The sequence below is a fragment of the Mesoplodon mirus genome, assembly GCF_964341445.2.
Source record: "Mesoplodon mirus genome assembly, chromosome: 6".
Lineage (NCBI taxonomy): Eukaryota > Metazoa > Chordata > Mammalia > Artiodactyla > Ziphiidae > Mesoplodon > Mesoplodon mirus.
Window position 1 is genome coordinate 58,993,466 of NC_138982.1, and position 17,038 is coordinate 59,010,503.

At 38.9% G+C, this 17,038-nt stretch overlaps 1 protein-coding gene across 1 annotated transcript; it reads left to right on the top strand.

The window, feature by feature from the left end:
* The first annotated feature begins 1,725 nt into the window (after positions 1-1,725).
* EIF5A2 (eukaryotic translation initiation factor 5A2) lies at positions 1,726-15,922 on the top strand. The gene is made up of 5 exons (XM_082625746.1): positions 1,726-1,834; positions 2,517-2,716; positions 3,263-3,367; positions 14,060-14,191; positions 14,779-15,922. Exons 2-5 carry the CDS (start codon positions 2,552-2,554, stop codon positions 14,836-14,838), a joined length of 462 nt encoding a protein of 153 aa, XP_082481872.1. The 5' UTR covers positions 1,726-1,834; positions 2,517-2,551; the 3' UTR covers positions 14,839-15,922.
* The last annotated feature ends 1,116 nt before the right edge of the window (positions 15,923-17,038 follow it).

Below are 17,038 nucleotides of genomic sequence, written 5' to 3' on the forward strand. Positions count from 1 at the left end.
TCCAAATCTTGTGTGAGTGCAGTATATGGTGGTATATAGGCAGCATGTGGTAGTATATGGTGGTAGCAGTGACTGTGGAGCCAAACTGCCTTAGAGTTCAATCCTGGCTCTCTGACTCGCTAGCTGTGTAATTTGGGGCAAATTACTCAACTTTTCTCTGCCTTTTTCCACAACTGAAAATGTAGACTAAAGAGTAGTCACTAATGGTTGCCAGAGGCTGGGTGTGGTGGGAGGGGAGTGACCACAAAGAGGCACAAAGAAACTTCTGAAATGAGGGAAATATCCTATATCTTGTTTATGGGATTATAGTGGTAGTTACTTAGCTGCCTATGTTTTTCAAAACTCATAGAACTAAAAAGGGTAAATTCCACTTTGTATAAGTTATAACTTAGTAAATTTGAAGTTAAAAAAGGAGTAACAGTAAAAATTAAAGGAATAATGCACTACCTGCTTACATAAATACTCTTTAAATATTTGTAACTGTCCTAATAATAATAGGGAAAGGTTAGGTGGTGTAAGGAAAAGCAGAGCGGACTCATGAACCAGGGTTCTAATCTGGGTCTTTCACATATTAGGTAGAGGCTGAGCTCAGTTTAGAGAGTTCACTTACTTATTGTAAAGGTTAGATTAGACAACATGTGTGAAATATCTATGAAAAAACTTAGAGCCACATAGGAAAGTGAGAAATGGGATTTTTCATGAGACAGCAATACAAAATCACAGGGCCACAGAAACTGTGGTAAAGGTCACCTCTCCAAGGTAGGAGAATGTGGTGGGTTGTGAAACCACTGAGAAAAGGAGAACGCATCTCTTTCTAAGAATCTCGATCCTAATCCTATTCAAGTCGCTATTGGCTCCACATTGATTCCAAGACAACCCAACTGATCTAATGAGGTACGGACATACCTCAAACTCAAAGTAATGCCAATGCCAGGAGGAAGGAAGAGCTGCGTCTGGCAGAACATCTTTCTGCTGGACAATGCAGTAGGAGTCAGACGCCCATTCGCCTCCAAAACTCCGTAACAGCCTCTGATGTGAGGAGTGAGTTAGGTCATTTCACCGCTGCTTTTTAGGTCGCGGATGTCTCAGGAGTTCCCACCCCTGAGAGCGCTGCTGATCCTGGCAGAGCGGCAGCGGCAGTGGCTGCTGGAATCTCATCATGGGTGGCTAGGGTCCCCCGCAAAACCCACAGTGGGAGCCACGTAATAAAATACTGCACTCGTGCTCTTCCTCGAGGAAGAAGCATGGTTTAAAACGCCAAGTAGGGCTGCAAGTTGGGCCAGCATTTGGAACACAAAGTTCCCTCCACAGTCACGAGGCACAACCGTTGAAGGCCCATGCCTCGCGAGTTCTGGCAGCCGTCACATGACAACCGCCACGCGCCTGACGTCAAGGGCCACCGAGTGCGTGGCTTGGTTCCCGTTAACTTCGACCGGGACCCGAACAGTAACGAACCTAAAAGTTTGAGGGAGCAAGCTTCCTTGCCGACGAGTTTACCCTCAGCAACCGAACTCCAGAAAGTGCTCTTCACGCCGGAAGTGCACTAATCCGCGGCACGTGGGGTTGCCAGGGCGCTCTTCACGTGACTGGGAGGAGCCTCGGGAACCTTGTAGCCAATGGTAGCGAGAGAGGGCGGTGCCTATGACGCGCCGGGACCTATCCCGGAAGTAGGGCTGATGTGGGGGCGGGAAAGGGCGGGGAGGCCGGGGTGTGGGAAGTGTGGCGGCCCCGCCCCGTCTCTTGGAACTGCCGAGGTCGCCACCGCTGCCGCCGCCGCAGCTGTGGGGGACTGGCGCGGTTACGCAGGCGAAAGGCGCTCTTTCCCTGCTGAAAGGTGAAGACTCTGGGAAAAGGTGGTGGGGCTGCGACCGGAGCGAGGCAGGGCCGGGGAAGGCGGCCGGAGCCGAGCCCCGACCGTGGAGAGGAGGAAGGATGGAAGGGGGACCGAGGCGAGCGCGGGACCCGCCAAGGCTCAGGCCCGTGAGGCGCCGGGCCGGGCCGGGGATGCCGGCAGGACAGGGGGCGTCTGAGAGGTCGAAGTGACGGCGCTGCGGGCTGGGGGGAGAAGTGCGCTGCCGCTGCCCGAGGGCCAGGTGCTGCTGGCCGGGTCCTGTTATCTTCATCCTTCGTGGGGACATGAGGCCTGGGCTGGGCCCCCCGCAGTGAGGATCCGGGCGGCGGCGGAGGGCCGGGGCGCGGCGCGGTGCGGGAAAGTCACCGGCTCCTCCTGCAGTGGGACGGTGGGGGCCGGGATTTGCTGCCCCCAGCGCGGGTGAGCGCCCTGGGCGGGTATCCCCCCCGCCTCAACGAGCTCTTCTGCGACTTCCCTCCCACCTCCCCACCGAAGGATGGAAAAGTTTGTAAGGCCGGAGTTAGAAAGTCCCCACTATTCTGGGTGGGTGTTCTGTAAATGCAAAAATAATAGATCCATGATGCGTGGCTCGTAACCTCTCCGAAATGAGGCGTTTCCCTGCCTGCATGCCAGTTGTTAAAAAGCAAACAAACTTTTTGCATAGTACCCTCAGAAAAGCAACCATCTCCCCAGCCCACCATGGCGGACGAAATTGATTTCACTACTGGAGATGCTGGGGCTTCCAGCACTTACCCTATGCAGTGTTCGGCCCTGCGCAAAAACGGCTTCGTGGTGCTCAAAGGACGACCATGCAAAATAGTGGAGATGTCAACTTCCAAAACTGGAAAGCACGGTCATGCGAAGGTAAATGCCCTTCCAGGTCTTTCTTGGTGTTGGGATTTTGATCATTTGTATTCCATTACAGAACATGCAGTTTCTGTAATTATAAGTGTATAATGACACTTTTTTTTTTTCTTCCCACAATTACTGGGTGATCAGCTATTTGAATACTGAAAGGTAACATTTCCTTCTTGGGCCCTTATAATGTTTCATTAACTGGGAACTGAAACTTTCCTGAATCCTAGTGACTTAGACAATCTATTCAGTTTACAAATGAGAAAACCTGTTCTAACATCATTCTAATGAACCTAAATTCATTTTTCTTAATCACTCTTATGATTGAATTACTAGACTATATGATATTGGGTCTGGATATGTCATGATACTGTTTAGTTTTTCACTGCTTCTCAGTTGTATGACCACTACATTTTTTTTTAAGAAAGTAAAATTAGATGACCTTGGAAGGAGAAAGAATCTGTCATAATCAGCTTTAGTATTATGCATCTGTGTATGTAATGAGTGATATCTTGGCAAAGATTAAACAGTTTCCTGTTCTCCCGTCTCTGTTAGGTTCACCTTGTTGGAATTGATATTTTCACGGGCAAAAAATATGAAGATATTTGCCCTTCTACTCACAACATGGATGTTCCAAATATTAAGAGAAATGATTATCAAGTAAGTACTAATTTCCTTTAGAATGCTGCTTGTTTCCCGAAGGTGCAAATACTTTCTACTGTCCATTGTAATTTAATAAAACCCACAAGTAGTTTTGTAGGTTTTTCTAACCAATTGTTAAGTACCACTTATTTTAGAAATTGAAGAAATAAATAGTGCTATTTAACACTTGTACCTTATCTAGGATGACTGCTAGTTTGCCACTTTTTAACATTATTGCATTTTTAAAAATTTGAACACTTATTATTTCTTAAATCAAGTGACTCTATATTGTGAGTCCAATGTTTAGTAAAATTACTATCTTCTTTGTTGTAAATTATTTCTCTTTGTTGTAAATACTTTCCAGGTATTTCTTTTCCCTTACCAGACCTAAGACTCTCAAGAAATTATTGGAATTCATGTTCCACCAACCAAGTTTGTGTGTATTAGTGAATGTGTGTCAGAATTTGGTATTCTTAAATAGGGAAATAAGTTGAAAGCCATAAATACAAAGGATAAAGTGTATGGTCACTGAATATGGTGAAGAAAATACAAAAACTTCGTAATTGTTTTATTTGTATTCAGTGACCATGCTGTGATCTTTTGTTAAATTATAGGTATAAACTGCAAGTTTTAGTTCCAATTATGCATTTGGATAAGTCATGTTTTATGATAGAGTTTTCTTGTTTGGAGTATTGATGGCAACCAAACCACTGACCTCATAGAATGTGGGAGCTCAGATTAATCATAACTAAAGTCTTTCTTGAAAGTCTGCAATTTCTTTATCAAGCATACTATATATAGAACTCTTCATTTTACATAGTGAAAAATACAAGTGTGACACTCTAATTCGTTTTACCCAATTTAAACTTGTTCCTTTCTATACCTCATATTGTGTTGTATAATTTTTAAAGAATGTCACCATTAACTGCAATTATCCAATGTTTTCCTTTTACTTTTTGTCCATATGTAAACATATTTTTGCACAGTTTTAATCTAGTAAGCAGTTTTATATTTTCATTTTCCCACTTACAAATGTTTTCTAGGTTGCTTTGGAGTCTTCATAGAAATTTGAATTGTCTTAGTATAATAATAGCAAGATTTTTTTAAGTCAGGCAGATCTGAGTTTTGATCTAGTTCTGCCACTTTCAAGCTGGGTGATGTTGGACAAATTATGCAACCTCTCTGAGCCTCAGTCTTCTCATCTACAAAGGAGGGGTAATATGAAGATTAATGAGAAAATGTACTCCATAATTCCCTCATAAGTAGATATGTACCAAAAAGTAGTTTTTTTTTTTCTGCTTCCCCTTTTCCTGTATAAAAACTTCACTTAATCATTCCATTATTCTTGGAGCACCTAATTTAGACATGGCATATAGTGGATGCTCAATAAACATTTGTTAAATGCATACATGATTACTCAATGAGGTAAAGATAGTACAGCCAACTAAAGCTAAGCATAGAATTTTCTTTTGCCAAAAATAGATTTCTGTTTTTATCCTTAACGTGTGAATGCTTTGAATATTCAATATTCATTAATATTCATTCAATATACAGTGCTTTTGCCCTTGAGTGTTTCAGAAAGATGGTATCAGTAGTTCAGATGACTACTACAGTGATCAAATTAGCCAGTCATTGATTGGAGCTCAAGATTTAACATAAAGGAAAATTTTGGTTTGGGTTTTATTTTGAGATAAAGCAGGACCTGGACTAGGATGAGGGGTATGAGATGAGTGAGGCCCTTGCCTCAAGCACAAAATTTTAAATAAAGACAGTACCAGAAACAATGCCAAGCCACACAGGGGCCTGATCCTGTCTGATATTTTGTTCATTATAGAATTTATGCATTAATTCTAATTTTTAAAAATATTACATTAACCTGATCACTGAGGGGTGTGTGTGTGTGTGTGTGTGCGTGCATGCGTGCGTGCGTGCGCCACCTTAAATTTTGCACCCAAGACGAGTGCCTCACTTGCCTTGCCGTAGTCCCAGCCTTTGGTATGTAGTCTGTGTTCCAGAGCGGATAAGAGAATGACTCAAGCCTAACAGTCTGGGTCCAGATCCTTGCTTTGGCACTTACTAACTGCATGACCTTGGTTGGCAAGTTATTTAATCTCTCACCTGCCTTTCTTTATAAAATAAGGATAAGAATAATAAACTCCTCATGGAATCACTGTGAGGTTTAATTAGTTAATTCTTAGAATAGTGCCTTGCAGAGTGAGCACTCAGTGATCACATCCCTTCATTATCAAATCACCATAGAATACTTATTTCTGTTCATTAAAAAAAATTAGTTCCATGAGCCTTTCCAGTTATATTTATTGTCCTATGGTGGTCTTCACTCACCTTTCCAAGTGCCTTGATTAAATTTCTACTTATTATTTAGCTACATGTAGTCCTTTGTATTTGCTGAATTCAGTATTTCAAGTGCCAGTTTGACAGTCAGCTAAAGTGAAATATATATATCTGTTCATTATAATAATTAAAAAGTAAGTCTTTGTTTAGGAAAAGAAATGTATCAATATTTACAATTTTAATTTTACATATTTTAACATAAGTTCAGAATGAAAGGAAAATTGTCTCCTGAATTCCATTCCAAGATGTAGCTTGGATTGGAATTGCTAATTTCCATCACTTCTCCCAAAAGTAGTTATGGTTATCTGGGGCTCACTGATGGTGTAAAATACAAATACACCCAGACACCTTTGGGAATCCCCAGACTCTTAAATATAGAAACACTTGTTCAAACTCTGGTACGCACTTGAGTCATATTTCTTTAGAAAGTTCTGTGTTCCTGTGCACTACGCCACAAGTTAAATGCCTTTTCTGCATTTGCTAAAGTTTTACCTGTTATTTAAAGACCACTTTTCAGAAGGAAAACTAATCACTACAGGACATGTTAAAGTGTATATTGTGCATCTTTGGATTATTGATGAATTGCCAAAACAGTGAATATTAAATCCTAGTATATTCTTCAAATAAGTGGTATGTCTTTTGGATGTGGAGTTGAATTTTGTTGTTGCAACTAAAATAGGACAACAAAGAAAATAATGATGCTATGAATTCCTTGTGCCTAAAGTCTTTTTATAATTTATACCTCTTCTGTGGAATCTTTGTGTTCCCTGGTAAAAGCAGTCTTTCTTTGGAGTAGAAAACCTCTAAACCAGCCGATCCCAGTACTGCAGGGACAAGAAACAGATATTTTGCTACAGTATCATTAAGGGTAATAGTGAGAAGAGTCTCCTACCTTTGGTTCCTAGACCTGTGTATTCTACCTATGGGAGAAATAGTACCATATGTTGGAATATATTTAACCTGTAAAACAGCACCCAGGCCCAGAGAGTGTCATTCAGCAGGAGGCAAAGATGAGTCTTCAATAGGCAGATGCACACAGGCAAACTGTCTTAGAATGATGGAGGACATGGACCAGTGAATTCTCTGAGCATTGTCCTGTTGTCTTTTTATTTTGCCTGTCAAATGAATTTTTTAGCTAGAAATGATACTGTGTGAGATACTGACAGTAATGTGACAGTTTACAAATCCACAGATGAGATTTTAGCAGAAGCACTGAAGGCAGCAAAGGCAAGTTTATATGTGGAGTAAGGAGCTATTATAGTGAGCACAAACTGCTGCATCTTCCATGATGCAGGGAATACAATGTTACCAGGTAGCTGGCTCTTCCCCCGGGGAAATGGTGCCATATCAGGGACTCTGTATTGGTCTTTGCTATGAGATACCAGCAGTGGCTGTAGTCAGATCAGCCTTGGTGAGAGAAAACCGGTGTCATTGAGCCCATGCCACCATGGCCAATTGTTCGTGAGCCAATTGAACAAGGACTGGGAAGACTACAAAAAGAAGCTAAATGACATTCACAGGTAGAATCATCTTGTCACCTAATTGTCTGCCTCCTCGGTAGCATGTCCCCTTGGTAAGCATTTATATGGACACATTCTCTAACTATTTGGAGAGGTCCCTCCACGTACCACTTTCCCAGACCTTATTGTCAGCAATTTTCCCATCTTTTTCTTTCAGTTTTGTTGACCTTCCATCCATACTCATAGCCTTTGCCCATAATCAGTGTAAATCCAAACCTTTGGTTCTCTCTTCTTTCAAGTCCAGTACATGAAGTTCTCATCCCCACTGTCTTTCAGGGCCACCTCTGAATAGTTGCATCAGACTATGCATAACCATCTAGAAACCATTCTGAATTTTGTTTTTCAGTCAGGTGGTCATAGGGAACTCCCCAAAAAGTCATTGGTACAAGTTGAGGGAGAAATTGTGGATGTTGCAGAAGAAGGTGCTTCCAAGTCTAATACAACTTGTTGGTGTCTTCAGGAGCTGCTCAAGTTGATCTCACATATGCAGCTTCCACTTGATGATAGAGTGCTGCTGTGCATACCCAAATTTATAGCTTGGTGTGTCAGATAACACTCTAGTTGATGATAGTGTTATTTCCTTGTGTTGTCTGATAACAATGATCAAACATTCAGTTCCCTCCAGGGACCAGCAGCTCTAAAGAAGTAGTTTAAGAGTGCTGCGGGAAGAGGAAAAGGAAGAAGGAGAAAGGAGGAGGTCTTACCTAAAAGTCTGACTGTTTTGAAATAGATTGAGAAATAAAATTAAATTCATAAATTAGGGCTAAGCCACCTGTAATGATGCTATTCCTTCTCCAGCCTTCTTCTGTTGAATACCAGTAATACAAATACAAGCAAAAACGTTCCCCCATAATTCTCCTTTTTCATGTTCTTTCTTACCAGACCACATCATGGGTAGAATCTGCAGTCACTTACTCTCCCCATATCCTTCCTTTCAGTTCATGCTTTGCTTCCTCAGCTCCCTGTACCCCCAACTATTCAGTGGTTACAGTGCTCTTTCTAGAATTCTGATATACCATAGCATTTTTCTTTTTTACTTTTTATTGTGGACATTTTCAAAATATGATGAACCTCACGTACCCATCATCCATCTTCCACAATTATCAGTACATAACCAATCCTGTTTCATCTGTACCCCACCATCTATTTTTATTTCCTGTACCCTCTACCTCTTGGTTATTTTGAAGCTAATCCCAGATATTATATCATTTCATTTGCAAATATTTTGCTACGCATTTTTAAAAGATATGGGCTGGGGCTTCCCTGGTGGCGCAGTGGTTGAGAGTCCGCCTGCCGATGCAGGGGACACGGGTTCGTGCCCCGATCCCGGAAGATCCCACATGCCGCGGAGCGGCTGGGCCCGCGAGCCATGGCCGCGGAGCCTGTGTGTCCGGAGCCTGTGCTCCGCAACGGGAGAGGCCACAGCAGTGAGAGGCCCGCGTACAGCAAAAAAAAAAAAAAAAAAAAAAAAAAAAAAAAGATATGGGCTGTAAAAAACAGAAAGCATACTGTGGCACCCCCAAAATTAGTAATTCCTTAATATTTTCAAATATCCAATCAATATCTACATTTTCCTAATTGTCTTTGTTTTTTTTTGTTTGCGTTTTGCTTTTTCAGATGTGATAGTTACTGTTTTTGTTTTACAGTTTTTCTAAATCAGGACCTAAAAGTCCATGCATTGAAATTGGTTGAGGTATCTCTTAAATCTACTTTATAGGTTCTCCTCTCTCAGACATGCATTTGAGTCTCTCTTCCCTCTCTTTCCTCCCTTCCTTCTTTCTCCCTCTCTCTCTCTCTCTTCCCCTCCATTTTTGATGAAGAAACTAGATAAGTTGTTCGGTAGACTTCCGCACAGTCTGTATTTTGCTAATTGCATTTCCTTTGTCCCACATATTTCCTGAAAATTGATAATTAGATGTACAGACTTGATCATATCCAGTTTAGATTTTTATTTTCTTCTTCTTTTCTTTAACAAAAATTACTCCATAGGTGATATTCTGTGCAACCATCAAGTAAATGAGTCTGATGGTTTCATTTTTTTTTTAATTTTTTAAAATTTATTTTTGACTGCATTGAGTCTTCGTTGCTGTGTGTGGGCTTTCTCTAGTTGTGGTGAGCGGAGGCTACTCTGCATTGCCGTGCGCAGGCTTCTCATTGTGGTGGCTGCTCTTGTTGAAGAGCACAGTCTCTAGGCACATGGGCATCAGTAGTTGTGGCACGTGGGCTCAGTAGTTGTGGCTTGTGGGCTCTAGAGCACAGTCTCAGTAGTTGTGGTGCAAGGGCTTAGTTTCTCTGCGGCATGTGGGACCTTCCTGGACCAGGGCTTGAACCCATGTCCCCTGCACTGGCAGGCAGATTCTTAACCACTGCGCGATGAGGGAAGCCCCTGATGGTTTCTTTTTTTGTGCTGTTATTAGATATGTAAAAATTGCCTCAATCCATTAATTTATTAAAGGAGACAAAGTAATAATCTGTTACTTTTTTTTTTTCTTTAAAAGCCAGAACACTTCTATAAGAGGAAGTTTCCTTCAGCTCTTTTGTTTACCCTGTGGTACAGTATATAATAGGAAAGCCAATATAAATACTTGATTCTTTCCCTTTAAGTCCCAGTTTTCAAAATTAGTTGGTTTCCTGGCATCTACTGAAGATGACCAGTGAAATTTTTTTTTTCACTGTGAACTCATTTAACACATTTAAACACATTTATGTTTCAATCCATTGTAGTTATTATCATTATTGATTCTCAAATTGTTCTTTCTTTATTCCAGACCTTATTCTGGTTAGCTCCTGAATCCCTTTGATATGGACCTAGTGGTCTTTAATAGCACCATGCTTTCTGATCTTGTATACTTCCTACTGTGGACCTGGAATTATCCATTTTCCCAGGAGCCCTATGGAGAGAAATAGCACCATACATTGGATTCTTTTAGTAGGAAATGACAGATGCCACATTCTGGTACTAGTATTTTGGGTGTATGGTATAATTTCAAATGTCATTCAGCAGCTTGCTACACCACTGCATGCCTGACTCCTCTATTACAAGTTTTCTGACTCTACCCTCTCCTGTCTCCTTGCTTGCTATTAGCAAAATGATTGCTCTCTCTACCAAAAAAAAATTGTTCATAAACATCTCAAAGTTATCAAATAAGTAGATTGCTTACAGGTGAAGGATCAGAAGGAAATATTTAGAATTGACTTATAACTGTTTTCTTAACATCCTCTCCTTCCAACTCTACAGCATCAGAGAGGGCTTTGAGGGAACATTGAAAAAGTTGCACAGAAATACGCTTGAAACACAAAAATGACACTGTTAGCTTTTTTTTTTTTCAAGATTGAAAATTACAAAAGGGGAAGTGGTACCTTGAGAGAGGAAAAATCTTGCAGATACTACCTTAACCAGGTGATCAAAGTTAATATCACCAGTAATAGGACATAGTGACATAATTTGCCTCTTGATGTGATACTGAGGACACATATATGTATTAATCCTTCCAAAAATGCACTAGCTGAATCACTAGGAAACAAACTCAAACTGAGCAACATTCTATAATACAGTGAACCTGTGCTCGTCAAAAATGTCAGTGTCATGCAACACAAAGGGTCAGGAACTGTTCCAAATTAAGAGACTAAACTGACCTGACAGCCAGATAAATACAAGGCATGATCCTGGAGTTGGAAGGGAAAAATTGTTATCAAAGACAATATTGGGACAATTGGCAAATTTGAATATGGACTATATATTGAATAATATGTTAGCAATATTGAATTTCTTGATTTTGAAAAATAAACTGTGGTTATATAAGAATATGTCCTTGTTCTTGGGAAAAACACACTGAAATATTATTGCTGAAGAGTCATGATGTTTGAAACTTACTCTCAAATGGTTCAGCAAAAATAAGAAAAGAATAAGAATGTATATGGTATGCATTTTATGTATTCCATATATACAGAGAGGGGAAAAAAGCACATGTGGTTAAATGTTAACAAAGAGTAAATCTAGGTAAAAGATAAAGGATTTCATTGCATTATTTTTGCAACTTTTCTCAATATCTGAAACTTTTTAAATAAATTATTTAAGATCAAATAATTCATTTTTATTATTTAATTTTACTTTTCTGTAGCTTAACTTATTTTTGAAATTTTAAATTTTATTTCTTATAGCAATTTATTTTAATGTTTAATATTTATAAATATATATTTTAGTAGATGTTTTATAATATGTCTGTATCTTTTTGTATTTGAAATGCTTTATATTTCATCCCATGGCTTATTTTATTTATTCCCTTAAAAAAATAAAATACCATATAAATACCAAAATATCAGTATTATTATTTGGTTTATGTGGTTCAGTCACTAGTGGAGTGGGAACCTTTAACTCTTGAAATTGACAAGTTCTACTTCAGGGAATTGTTAAAAGAGCTGAAATAAAAAAAGATGAGCCTGTGGTTAATTGTTTAAAAATTACACTTCTGTCTCAACCTCCTTGCTTCCCGCTTTTCTTCCAACTACCTCACAAATGTTTGAGTGACCAAAAAATTAATTAAAAGTGTTTGTGGGGCTTCCCTGGTGGCGCAGTGGTTGGGAGACCGCCTGCCGATGCAGGGGACACGGGTTCGTGCCCCAGTCCGGGAGGATCCCACATGCCGCGGAGCGGCTGGGCCCGTGAGCCATGGCCACTGAGCCTGCGTGTCCGGAGCCTGTGCTCCGCAATGGGAGGGGCCGCGACAGTGAGAAGCCCGAGTACAGCAAAAAAAAAAAAAAAGTGTTTGTGGTGGCTTAGTAGGATGGTTTTTTGTTTTTGAGATTGTAGACATGTGCAAAAACTGAAATCTCCGGTGGTAGGTGGGGTTTCTATGGAAAGCCATTGCCAGAGTTGGTAGTGCCATAGAGGAGAGCTTTGAAACTCTACCTCTGTGGTATGCCTGTGTTATGTCATAGTGGCTAAAGGGCACCAGGGACCATGTCTTTAACTCTTTTTGTGTATGTCAATGGTAGCATCTGGTATGCTGGGTGATTGCCTTTTATAAAACCTGTTAGACAAATGGGACCTAATGAAACTTAAAAGCTTCTGCACAGCAAAGGAAGCCATAAACAAGACAAAAAGACAACTCCCAGACTGGGAGAAAATAATTGTAAATGAATCAACAGACAAAGGATTAATCTCCAAAATATACAAACAGCTTATGCAGCTCAATATCACAAAAACAAACAATGCAATCAGAAAATGGGCAGAAGGCCTAAATAGACATTTCTCCAAAGAAGACATACAGATGGCCAAGAGGCACATGAAAAGATGCTCAACATCGCTAATTGTTAGAGAAAAGCAAATCAAAACTACAGTGAGGTATCACCTCACACCGGTCAGAATGGCCATCATCACAAAATCTACAAACAATAAATGCCAGAGAGGGTGTGGAGAAAAGGGAACCCTCTTGTACTGTTGGTGGGAGTGTAAATTGATACAGCCACTATGGAGAACAGTATGGAGGTTCCTTAAAAAACTAAAAATAGAATTACCATATGACCCTGCAATCCCACTACTGGGCATATACCCAGAGAAAACTATAACTCAAAAAGACACATGTATCCCAATGTTCATTGCAGCCCTATTTACAATAGCCAGGTCATGGAAGCAACCTAAAGGCCCATTGACAGATGAGTGGATGAAGAAGATGTGGTACATATATACAATGGAATATTGCTTAGCCGCAGAAAGGAACGAAATTGGGTCATTTGTAGAGATGTGGATGGACCTAGAGACTGTCATACAGAGTGAAATAAGAAAGAGAAAACCAAATATCGTATATTAACGCATATACGTGGAATCTAGAAAAATGGTACAGATGAACCTGTTTGCAAGACAGAAATAGAGACACAGATGTAGAGAACAAATGTATGGACACCAAGTGGGGAAAGGGCGGGTGGGATGAATTGGGAGATTGGGATTGACATATATACACTAATTAATATGTATAAAATAAGTAACTAATGAGAACCTGCTGTATAGCACAGGGAACTCCACTTTGTTGTACAGTAGAAACTAACACAATATTGTAAAGCAATAATACCCCAATTAAAAAAAAACTTAAAATTCTAGGCACACTGATGGTGTACATGCTTTTAGAATAAATTAATGTGGCCTGGCTGATTCCTCATACCTGTAATGAAAGAAATTCAATGATATCAATACTGTGCCTTTTTGCAGGTTAGGTTGATGACTGGTTTTGTTTCATTAATGTCATCAACAAGCTAATGTTTTTCTTTTTTAAAAAATCTAGTGGTGTTAGCAGTGAGCTGGAGACCAAAAATTTTCCACTTCAGTTTGTTCATAATCAAATTATAAAACACATTGTTTGTAATCGTGAAAAACTGAAAATAACTTTTATGCCCATTAATACAAAAATGGTTAAATCAGTTACAGTATAACTGCAGTTGTGAAGTGATTAGAGAGACTAAGGTAGGTCCATATTTTCCAAAACGGAAAGATTTCTAAGACATATTAAGTGAAAACAACTTGCTGAAAAATACTTGTAATATCTCATTTATTTTTTAAAGCAACTATATATTGTGTACATAACTTCAGGATACTCTATAAAAAAGCCTAAACTGTTTAATAACCTAGAGATTTGCGGGAGGGGAGAGTGCAGGAAGGAATGAACTTATATTTTTTGTCTATACCTATTTTATGCTTTTGTATGTGTAGCATTCTTAAGCACCAAAAATTTATTAATGTATTACTGTGTACTTATACAAATTAATGTAATTGGCAATTTATGTAAAAATTACAAAGGAGTGGGTGTAATCTAATCAGTGCAAATGATATAATTTCTTTCAATAGCTGATATGCATTCAAGATGGTTACCTTTCCCTGCTGACAGAAACTGGTGAAGTTCGTGAGGATCTTAAGCTGCCAGAAGGTGAACTAGGCAAAGAAATAGAAGGAAAATATAATGCAGGTGAAGATGTACAGGTAAAGACCTATGGAGAGATTGTTTATTTAAATCATTTTATAAAAACTTTGACCTAAACTAGTTAGCATAAAATACTATATGTGAAATATAGCTTTTAAATACTGCTGAAATGTTGAAAATGATCTCTAGAACTAGGCAGTTTTCCCATGATACCTTTTACCATGGCCATTACCAAAGAAAGTATCAGAGTTCATTTTTTACTACATAGACACTGTCAACCCCGAATTTGTTTTGAAGATCAGCCTGAACTATTCTTAAGGATGAGAAAGGATGTTATGGGAATACTAAAAAGTGAAGGTGACTTACTTTATCTTGTTATAACTCTCAGAAGTATAACGTCTAATAAGTATTGAAACATTTATAGTTCTTATTCTCCTTTTCCCTGGAAGTTTTCTTAAAAACCACAATTTGAGAAATTTAGCTTTAGAAAACTGTAAAAAAAAGTAGATTATTTGGTCTTGGAATACCTCTTTACAAAATCAATATGTATAAAATATCCACAAAATCCAATGTATGATGAATTAACTGTATCTTATGTATGTATTGCCTTTTGAATACATTTTTGCCTGCATTTTTTTCCTTCTAGGTGTCTGTCATGTGTGCAATGAGTGAAGAATGTGCTGTAGCCATAAAGCCCTGCAAATAAATGGGAACATCAGGCATGAGCAAAATGTTTAGGTCTGGATCAACTGAAGATCTTTAGTTCTAAGTTGTCACCAAAGCTATGGCGTTCATAAGCAACCTCATTTCTTTTTTAATTGTTTTGAAATTGTGCTGAGTTAGTTTTGCAGGCAATTCGTAATTTAAAAAACTGATCAAGATGTATAATTCTTTTTTTTTTTAATTTTGTAGATGTCTTTCCTATAACTTTCCTGTGGTGTTCAGTATGTAAGTCTAAGAAACAGACAAGATAGCTTCAGCAGATGTGATTTGTCTGAGCAAATCGTTCCTAAATTTTAGTTAAATGATAAATAAACCAGGGTTTTAAATCAAACAATGTAGCATCTAGTGGTATTGAAGCAGTACATTTAAGTTGAATTAATCTGCATTAATTTCAAACTTAATATCATAGAATAAGTAGATTATGGATTGGAATTGTCAGAGTTTCAGCATGGGTGTGGCAAGTACAGATCCTTAAACAAAAATCATGTTATCAAAAAGTGCCAGTTATCTTAGTAACTATGTGCAGCCCACCTGTATTACCTCAGTCATTCTCTTCTTTGCCAAATTGCTGGTACACTTAATATAACCTATATTATGGTGATTTTAGTACTTTCTTATGGTTGACAGAGGCATTAAACTGTCTTGTGATTGTTAGCAAGTCATATTGTAAGGAAGACACAAAGGACAGTGGCAAAGGATGTTGGTTAAAGCTATAGGTTTTTATTCGTGGCCTTTGTATTCAACATAAAAATAGGAAGTTTCCATTTGTGTTTTTGCCTTTAACTCTTGTTTTCTCTATTTAAAGGAGTGACCTGCTTTACAGGATACTATGCAGTACTTTTTATCAATTATGTTGAATGAATGTTGGTATTTGTAGTAGTCACTCCTTTTCAGCCATTTTTTTTTTTTTTTTTTTTTCTTTTTGCGGTATGCGGGCCTCTCACTGTTGTGGCCTCTCCCGTTGCGGAGCACAGGCTCCGGATGCGCAGGCCCAGCGGCCATGGCTCACGGGCCCAGCCGCTCCGCGGCATATGGGATCCTCCCAGACCGGGGCACGAACCCGTATCCCCTGCATTGGCAGGCGGACTCTCAACCACTGCGCCACCAGGGAGGCCCTCAGCCATTTTTAAGTAGACTTTTTTGACATCAAAATATTTGTTAGACAAAACTGGAAATTCTTACTTTAAATTGATTTGGAACATTTGTTAAATTTATGTATGTTTTTTCTAACATGAAAGTGAATCATAGAAGAAAAGTCACTTTATGTGATAATTATTATTTAACTTAAGAAGTATATGTATTTTATCTGAATGTCATGTGACTTAATTCAGTTACTGGTGCGAAATATATGTAGGAAAGAATTCTATAAACAATTTTTTAAAAAGTATTTTAGGTGATTCTGCTACATTTCTGTTTAGTCTTTTGGACTATATATCTTTATACTTCCAGAATTCTAGGCATTGTCACAGGGTTTGTGAGGACCTTTGACTCAATACCAGTCATTATATTGCAGTGAAACTTAGAACAAAATCACCATTTCAGTAATAACTTCGTTCTCTAAGACTCATTATGAGACCTCTCCCATCATACTTTGACTTTTAAAAGGCCTTTGTACCTATCATCTAGAGGAAAATATGTACGATGCTGTAACTGGTCTATTCAGTGACTGGAAATAGCATTAGGGACAAAAGATCCCAAAGTTTTAGTTACTTAATTTGCACACACTTTTAAATCTTGTATTGGCCTCAGCAAACCCATTTGGAGAAGAAGCAAGATACTTTAAGGAAATGCAAGAGGAATTCTAAAGCACAAGAAATATTGAGGTTGTAGTTAATCATTTTTAGTATAACATTTTAGTTTTTGCCCATCCAAAGCACAGCTAGTAAGTAGACTAAATTCTTTCCAGTATTCCATTTAAGTATCTACTACATACTGGTCTAGTTTTTTAGTACTCTGTAATACGTATCTTACTTGTGACTGGTTAGCATTGTTACCCACAGGAACTCCAAAAAGTTATCAGTCTGTGTTACTTGCTGGTCATTCATATGACCCCAGTTAACCACCAATGTTCTGGTTTAGTATTAATTCTGGATTGGCATGCCCTTGTTCTTCGTAATTTGTCAAACTTCACATAAATATATTTTCAATTGTGAGGTAAGTGTATATAAATTATAATAATGCAT

Excerpts from the sequence above, each read along its gene's own strand:
- EIF5A2 (XM_082625746.1), top strand. The coding sequence starts at position 2,552 with ATGGCGGACGAAATTGATTTCACTACTGGAGATGCTGGGGCTTCCAGC. Across the intron at positions 2,717-3,262 it reads GAAAGCACGGTCATGCGAAG|GTTCACCTTGTTGGAATTGA; the intron begins GTAAATGCCCTT and ends CGTCTCTGTTAG. Across the intron at positions 3,368-14,059 it reads TTAAGAGAAATGATTATCAA|CTGATATGCATTCAAGATGG; the intron begins GTAAGTACTAAT and ends TTCTTTCAATAG.